Consider the following 8,409-nt stretch of genomic DNA (forward strand, 5'->3'; position numbering starts at 1 on the left):
CACTTTACTGCATTTTTTTTTTTTTTTTTTTTACAAATTGAAGGTTTATGGCAACTCTGCATTGTCAGATGATGGTTAGCATTTTTTTTAGCAATGATGTACTTTTTTTTTTATTTTAAGAGACCATGCTATTGTATACTTAACAGACTACCGTCTAGTGTAGACATAACTTTTATATGCACTGGGAAAAAATTCGTGACGTTTGCTTTATTGTGATATTTGCTTTACTGCAATAGTCTGTAGATGAACCTACAGTATATCGGAGTCGGCCTGCACACTGTATGCAACCGTCTTTGCTTCCTTCCCACCCACTCTTCCTCAACCACTACATTTTGGCTTCGGCGCCATCACTCTGTTGAAGCTTCTCTTGCTAGGTTCACAAACAACCTCCTGTTTTTGAAATTCAGTGGATACTTTTTCCCTACTTCCTTTAGATGGAATAATAATCCTTTTTTTGTGTGGATCTCCTATATCACTAACCTCTTCTTTTCAGTTTATTTTGTTGAATCCTATTCCTCCACCTCTTCTGATCATTTTAGAGTCTGCCAGGGTTCTGTCTCTTTAGCTCTCTCTCCTGTCCACCTTCTTCATCCTTCAAGGATTTTATGCATGCTGCATACACCTACATTCTAACAGTCTCTAGCATCATCTTCAGCTCAGGTCTTTCTTGTGACCAGTGTAACCAAGCTGGTGAGGAGGAGTCACATAGAACAAGCATTTATCTTGAACCCATTATGTACTATGTTGGTTTTTTTTTCTAATACATGTAACATTTAATTCTTACACTAACTTAATAAGGTTAACACATCTATTTTATAGGTAAAGAAATACAGTTCTGATAATCTTTTCAACATAAATCATAGCAATATTTTCATTGATCAGTCTCCCAAGGCAAAAGTCTCCCAAAATAAAAGCAAAAATAAACAAATGGCACTAATCAAAGTTTAGAGCTTTTCCACAGCAAAGGAAACAAACAAAAAAAGACAACCTTCAGAATGGGAGAAAACATTTGCTAACAATGCAAATGACAAGGGGTTACTATCCAAAATATACAAACAGTTCATATAACTCAATACCAAAAGGTAAACAATAAATGGGCTGAAGACCTAAAGGACACACAGATAGCCAACAGGGACATGAAAAGATGCTAAATATTGCTAATTATTAGAGAAATGCAAATCAAAACCACAATGAGGTGCTTACCTTACATCTGTCAGAATGGCTATCATCAAAAAGTCTACAAGTAATAAATACTGGAGAGGGTGTAGGAAAAAAGGGAACCCTCTGACACTATTGGTGGGCAGGTAAATTGGTACAGTTACTATGGAAAATAGTATGGTGGTTCCTTTAAAAAACAAAAGTAGTGCTACCATACGATCTGGCAACCCCACTCCTGGGTATATATTCAGAAAAGAGGAAAACTCTTAACTCAAAAAGATACATGCATCCCAATGATCATAGCAGCACTATGAAGTCCATAACCGTTCGATGCATGATACAGGGGGCTCGGGGCTGGTGCACCGGGATGACCCGGAGGGATGAGATGGGGAGGGAGGTGGGAGGGGGGTTCTGGAGGGGGAAAACATACACACCCATGGTGGATTCATGTCAATGTATGTCAAAACAAATACAATATTGTAAAGTTAAAAAATAGATAAATAAACTAATAAAAAAAAAAAGAAAGTCCATAACCAAGACATGAAAATAACTCAAGTGCTCAATAACAGACTATTGGTTTAAGAAGATGTAGTATGTGTCTGTGTGTGTGTGTGTGTATATATATACATATATATAATGGAATATATGTGTGTGTTTTATATATATATAGTATATATATATAAAATGGAATATTACTCAGTTATAAAAAAGAAAGAAATATTGCCATTTGCAACAACATGGATGGACCTAGAGAATATTATACTTAGTGAAGTAAGTCAGAGAAAGACAAGTATTATATGATATTGCTTAATGTTGAATCTAAAAAGTAATACCAATTAGCCCATATACAAAAAAAAAAACCAGACTCACTGACAGAAAACAAACTTATGATTACCAAAGGGAAAAGGGAGGTGGGTAGGGATAAATTAGGACTATGGTATTTAATAGATACACACTGTGTTTAGTTGCTTAGTCATGTTCAACTCTTTGTGACCCCATCGACTGTAGCCCACCGGGCTCCTCTGTCCATGGGGATTCTCCAGGCAAGAATACTAGAGTGGGTTGCCATGCCCTCCTCCAGGGGATCGTCCCAACCCAGGGATCAAACCCAGGTCTCCCACATTGCAGGCCATCTGATTCTTTACCATCTGAGCCACCAGGGAAGCCCAGGAATACTGGAGTGGGTAGCCTATCCCTTCTCCAGCAGATCTTCCCGACCTAGGAATGGAAATGGGGTCTCCTGCATTGCAGGTGGATTAAAATAGATAAGCAACAGGGATTTACTGTATAGCACAGGGAACCATATGCAATATCTTGTAATAACCTATAATGGAAAATACTCTGAAAATATATATATAACTGAATCACTTTGCTGTATACCTGAAACTAATGCTCTATTATAAATCAACTATACTTCGATTTAAAAAATAATAATCTGTCCAAAATCATAATAGCTTGAAAGTGGTGGAAATCAGATTTCCCAAATTTCTTAGCTTAACTTGCCAAGCAAATCCTGATCAGGCTCCTGGTTATCTTTCCATCCTTGTCTCTGCCCACATCTCTACGTGTGCCTTATGCTCAGCTCAGGGATCAGCAAACTTCAGCCCACCTGGCCAACTAAAGTCAGCCAGCTGCCTGTTTTGGGAAATAAACTTTTATCAGAACACAGCCACACCCATTCATTATGTTCTGCCTATGGCTGCTTTCATGTTTCAATGGCAGAGTTGAGTAATTACAACAGAGATCACATGGCCCACAGATATTTACTACCTGCCCCTTTACAGAAAATCTCCCAGCTCCTGCTCTAGCTTGTACCAAAATACTTATTTTCCAGTGCAATATGCTTTAGTATAGGATATTCCCTCTTTCCCATTTTTGGGGGCACTTCTGTTTTTCCTGACAGATTCACGCCTAGCCTACTGTGTGAACTCATGTCTGACACACCCATATAGGCATCCATTCTTGGTGCCCCCAAAGCACTTTGCTGTCACTGCCCTCATTTCTCCCCTCACCACGCGGTAGTCATTTTTCTATATGTTTATCTAGTCCACTGAAACATCAGTTCCTGAGAATAATTATAAACTCTTATTCATCTCTGTATCTCTACTGTCTAGCACAATGTCTCATACATATTAGGTGTCCAACAAATGTTTGATGAGGAAGGGGGAAATGAATAAATGAACAAACTTTTGTGAAAATCTTAAAGCACAAAACATTCTGAATAAGGTTATTTAAACTTCAATTTCAACAGATGTCTGTAGAGGTACCCCAATGTACAGGGGACCTAGGCAGGAAAAGGGGGCACATTTAAAATGTTAACAAACTGTCTAGTTTGGCAAAGGAGCTGGCTCTTCTGCCTTGGTCTTGTTGAAAGCATGGATGGAGCAGGAGGACAGAAAAGGCAGAAAGTGTCTGAGCTCTGTCATTGCCCAAGGAGGGTAGTTCCAGCTGTAACAAAGGATGGGTAAGGGGCCAAGAAGAGGGACTTTAGGGGCCAAAGGACAGCTCTGGTTTGGTTTATTCACCAAGTCGTATCTGACTCTTGTGACCCCATGGACTGCAGCCTACCAGTCTCCTCTGTCCATGGGATTTTCCAGGCAAGAATACTGGAGCAGGTTGCCATTTCCTTCTCCAGGGGACATTGCTAACCCAGGGATTGAAACTGGGTTTTCTGCATTGCAGGCAGATTCCTTACCAACTGAGTTCTGGGAATATCAAAGAGATTTTTTGGCCAAGTAAAAATTTTTGTGAGAACCAGCACTAATCAGAACAACTGAATGGAACAAAGACCTAAGGGGTAAGGAAGGTATAAGGCATTTTAAGATAATTGTTTGGAGCTCAGGTGGAAAGGAAGTATGCAGAAGAACAGCAGCTCATATCAGTATACTGAGGCCAGGGAGGGACTCTCTCACCAGTCCCTCAAGTGGAAATCGATGCCCTAAACATCATATAGGGCATTATATATTATAGCTAGGCTATACAGAAATGTCATATTTTACCAGCTTTGTCTGTGGCAGGAACACAGCTGATCTAGGGTGTTTTGAGTCACTCATTCATTCATTTGATAAACATGAAAGTCAAATATAAAATTGGAAATAAGAACCCTCTATGATCAAAGCCGGAGAAGGCAATGGCACCCCACTCCAGTACTCTTGCCTGGAAAATCCCATGGACGGAGGGGCCTGGTAGGCTACAGTCCACGGGGTCGCTAAGAGTCGGACTGAGCGACTTCACTTTCACTTTTCCCTTTAATGCACTGGAGAAGGAAACGGCAACCCACTCCAGTATTCTTGCCTGGAGAATCCCAGGGATGGCGGAGCCTGGTGGGCTGCCGTCTATGGGGTCGCACAGAGTCAGACACGACTGAAGTGACTTAGCAGCAGCAGCAGCATGATCAAAGCCCCTGTAAATGACTCCTTTCAATTTTCTTTATGATTGAATGCAGCCGGTTAGGGAGAAGAGGCTTTCATAAAAAGCACTGTTCTCCAGTGGTGGACACACAGGTGGGCTCAAGAGACTACCATTCTCACACAGTCTGACAGGTAAGAGCCACTTCACGTCCCATTCCATTGTCCCTGTCCCATTTGGGGGCATCATTAAGAAAGGAGGGTAGTATGGGGAAAACACAGCTGCAAATATCACACAACAGCACACACCTAATAATGACTACAGTGAGGGTCTCGGGTGCCTGCTGCACTGTGAAAAAGACCAAGGACATCACTGACAGGTAATATAACAATGATAACATTTCCGGGTGCCTAGTATGTGTTTACTCTGCACTTGATGCTTCATATGCATGATCTCTGATCCTCAACAAAGTCGGGCAAAAAGGCACTGACCATTTAACAGATAAAACAGAAGCTCAAAAAGGTTAACTCAGCCAAGATTTTTTTTTTTCCTTCCCAAGTAGGTTAAGTATAAATCTGCTCAATCAGAATTTGAGATCTGCTACTTAGCGCTTCCCCAAGCCCCCACTCTTAGATGCCCACTCTGTCTCTGCTTTCTTTTTCCTGTTTGGTGTAGTCTGTATACTCTGGCTCAACAGAGCACATTGATGAATATTAATAAATCCCAGCTACACCTCCAGCAGTCTCCTTAATGCCTTTCTGTTCCAATTAAGCTCAGTCTTTGTGAACCAGTACTCTGTGATGTAATGTACCAGGCACATTGCTAGACACTTGGGAGGCAAAGCTGCACCCGCCATTCCAATCTGTCCTGCTCTGACTCCAGGAAACTAGACAGCAGAACATGGAGCGCTCTTGCAAATTCACTCACCACCACTGATGAAAACAACTCAGAAGACAGAATCTTTATAACGAGAGGTCATCACAGCATCACTCAAACACTGCTTCTCTCTAACGGCTGCTCCTGCCCCCTCTGTCCTCGTCCTGTTGCCCTGGCCTTTCTGTCAGTCGGTTTGTCATGTTTTATGCTCTCACCGGCACAACCACACTTCCAAGCCCCAACCCTCGGCTTCCCTACTGCAGCTTCCTTCAGAACCTGAGACTCCATCACCCATACATAATGGGAGGGGAAATGTGTTGTGTGTCTGAGCCTGTATGGATATACTGGGAGAACAATAAAATTTTGCAGGACTGTAACAATTAGAGCACAGGGAAAGGCAGGATTGGGAGCCTTTTAAAAAGGCCTTTTCATACCACCTGACTCCTCAAAGAGTAGTCCAGTCTTGCAGTACATGGCATTTAAATATTACTCATCCATAGCTTCGACATGTATTCAAAGTGAAAGTAGTGCATTCACAGAAGCACTATCCATCCACAGACATCTGAAATGGATTTCCTTTTCCAAAATCATTGAAGAATAAAGAAACTGCTGGTTTCTAAATACTGTCACAAAAACAATGAATTAGTAAAGAATGAGAACTGAATTCATTTTGCTTACCTATGAACCATCTAAGAAGTTATTTGTGAATGGTTATGAATAGTCTACTTTCCAAAATTAACCTCACTCTTTAGGCAAAACCATAACACCCTACCCGCCACTATAGCTTGCTTGTTTTAGAAATAAGTTCCATGTGATTTTATAGGAAGGTAAAATAACTCAAAATCCTATGTTTTTTTCTTGAATTTATTTGAGATTACTGAAGACTTTGAGAAAGTTATTAAGTATTTCAAAGGTCTGAAAAAGAAACAACCAAAAATTATGTAGAATATACCACGAGAGTCTCCAACTGAGGAGACTAAAGACTATGTTAATTTGGCATCCTTTCCCAGCCAGCCGTACCTAGGAAAGACAATGGATACAGTATTCGGATTTAATTTCAAAATTAACACTGAAAGATCAAGCTAGCAAAGACTGTTATGGAAAATTACCTTCTGATTTTTCTAGAAAAGTTTTAGAATTCCCTCTTTCTGACTTGGAAATCTCACTTCCTATTAGGAGGGCTTTACTACTTTCCAAGTAAAGGTTCCTAGAGGTGAGTCCTACTTCCAGAGCAGTGCCCTGGGCTGTCCCTGCTGTCACTTTCCCCAGAGCCTCCCTCGGGAATAGGAAGAGGAGATAACAGAGAATAACACAAGCACAGAAAAGACGGAGATTTTTTTCAGCCTCTCTGAGGATGTGTGAAACAAAAACTTGATAGCAGCAAAGTGTTACTGGTTAGGTGGAGGGGGAAAGGGTACCCAAACGAAGGAAAAAGCTCCCAAAAGCAGCATGCCATAGATGGTGGAAAGTAAAGCAGAGGAAAGGAGTATCTGCTTTGAAAACTGGCAAATTCTAGAGTCTGATGCCTTAAAAAAAAAAAAAAAAAGGCCAACTTTCTAAACATTCTAAAACATCAATAAGCTGATGATCAATTAACTAAGCATCACTATCTTCATGACACATAACTAGATGACACTAACGTGGAGAGACAGGAAGGTTATAAACAAACTATATGAATTAACCAATAATGTATATTGTCTGTTATCTTAACAGGGATAAGTGACCAGGATAAGGGAAGGGGGAGTGGGGATAGATTAACAAGAAGGAATTCACTTCTTTTCTTGAAGAAGGCTTTCTAGAGGAGGTTAGATTCCAGGCTTTGGACGAATAGCAACAGGAGATTAGCAGAGTGTTCCAACCAACCACAGGAAAATAGCTCAGAGGGGGAGTGAACAGATTATATGAATGGGGCATTGAGTAAGGGAGCCTGAGAGAAGAAAAGGGGACGGTCTAGGGGAACAGGGCCGGTTCAGGGTGTCCTAGTTTAGGTCTCCGATGTGGAAAAAGGCTGGTTGGGGGCAACGGAAGGCAAAAAGAAAAAGCACAGTACTTTCTTCACTTATCTCGGGAGCACTAGGGTCTGCACCGCCTAGAAAAGCTAACCAATAAGCTTGCCCTGGGTGTGATTTTTCCGGAGTGGGCCCTTGTAGGAAGAACGCAGCCCGCTGTTCCCTCAATTCCTGTCTGGGTACCTGGGGTCATAGCTGGAGGCGCAGGGGTGTCTAAGGCAGATTTCTATTGGGTGCTGGGTGGACTACAGGGCTGAGGCTCAGCGGCGGGACGGGCACTTAGCGACAAGCAGGCGGCGGCGGCAGCTGCGCGTGCAAACCCCAGGACTTACCTTACTGTCATCCATCTCGGCAGACAGGCCGGCCCTCCCCCGGCTCAGCCGGCCTGGTCCGGCCCGGCCCCGCCCCGGGGGAAGAAGGGGATATGGTTCTGACCGCCTCCTCTCGCCTAACAGTTCGGTTCCCTGATGCCACAGTCACGGGGACGAGGGACCAGTTCAGGAATGGCAGAGCGGACCCTGGAGGCGGCCCAGAACGCCTCCCTTCGCTGCCGCCGCCGCCTCCTCCTCCCCCTCCATGACAGGATCTGGCTGTGTTTACAGACGCCCTGGAGAGCAGCCCGGACCGGAGGGTGGGCTGGAGCGCGGCGCGCGGATTGGCCCGCTCGGCTGCCGTAGCACCGCAGCATTCTGGGGCTTGTAGTTTCCCTCACCGCGGTCTTTGCGCGGTGGACTGGAAAGGAAACTACAATGTCCACAGAGCCTCAGCCAGGCGGCGTCCGTTTTCCTGCCGGGGAGCGCCGAGGGGGAGGAGCTGAATAGGTTTCCCACAGTGCGCGCTCAGAGATGTTTGGGTCCGTGGTTTCCAGCGGCCTGGGGACGCGGAGGGGACCGTTGGGGCCTGGCAGAGGCAACCCTGAAGGACAGTCCCTGGGAGCAGGCCCTCCTCACGGACCCCGAGAAAACCATGAAGATTGTTTATTTTAAAAATTAAAAAACAACACCCCACCCCCACCCCC

The 8,409-nt window shown here is 43.5% G+C and overlaps 1 protein-coding gene across 3 annotated transcripts in view; it reads right to left on the minus strand.

Annotated features, from left to right (window-relative positions):
* CREBL2 (cAMP responsive element binding protein like 2) overlaps nucleotides 1-8,007 on the minus strand; it is a 29,730-nt gene extending 21,723 nt beyond the window's left edge. For 2 of the 3 annotated variants that reach the window (XM_081589287.1, XM_081589285.1), the window contains exon 1: nucleotides 7,724-8,007. In XM_081589287.1, coding sequence (XP_081445413.1) covers nucleotides 7,724-7,738 — 15 coding nt within the window. In that variant the 5' untranslated portion in view covers nucleotides 7,739-8,007. Of the gene's footprint in view, nucleotides 1-480; nucleotides 688-2,661; nucleotides 2,794-7,723 lie in introns of those variants that run through there. The other variant, XM_081589286.1, reaches the window with a different exon arrangement.
* Between the last annotated feature and the right edge of the window lie 402 nt (nucleotides 8,008-8,409).

Source organism: Giraffa tippelskirchi, chromosome 4 (genome assembly GCF_054371585.1).
Source record: "Giraffa tippelskirchi isolate mGirTip1 chromosome 4, T2T-mGirTip1v1.2.pri, whole genome shotgun sequence".
In the NCBI taxonomy this organism is placed as follows: domain Eukaryota; kingdom Metazoa; phylum Chordata; class Mammalia; order Artiodactyla; family Giraffidae; genus Giraffa; species Giraffa tippelskirchi.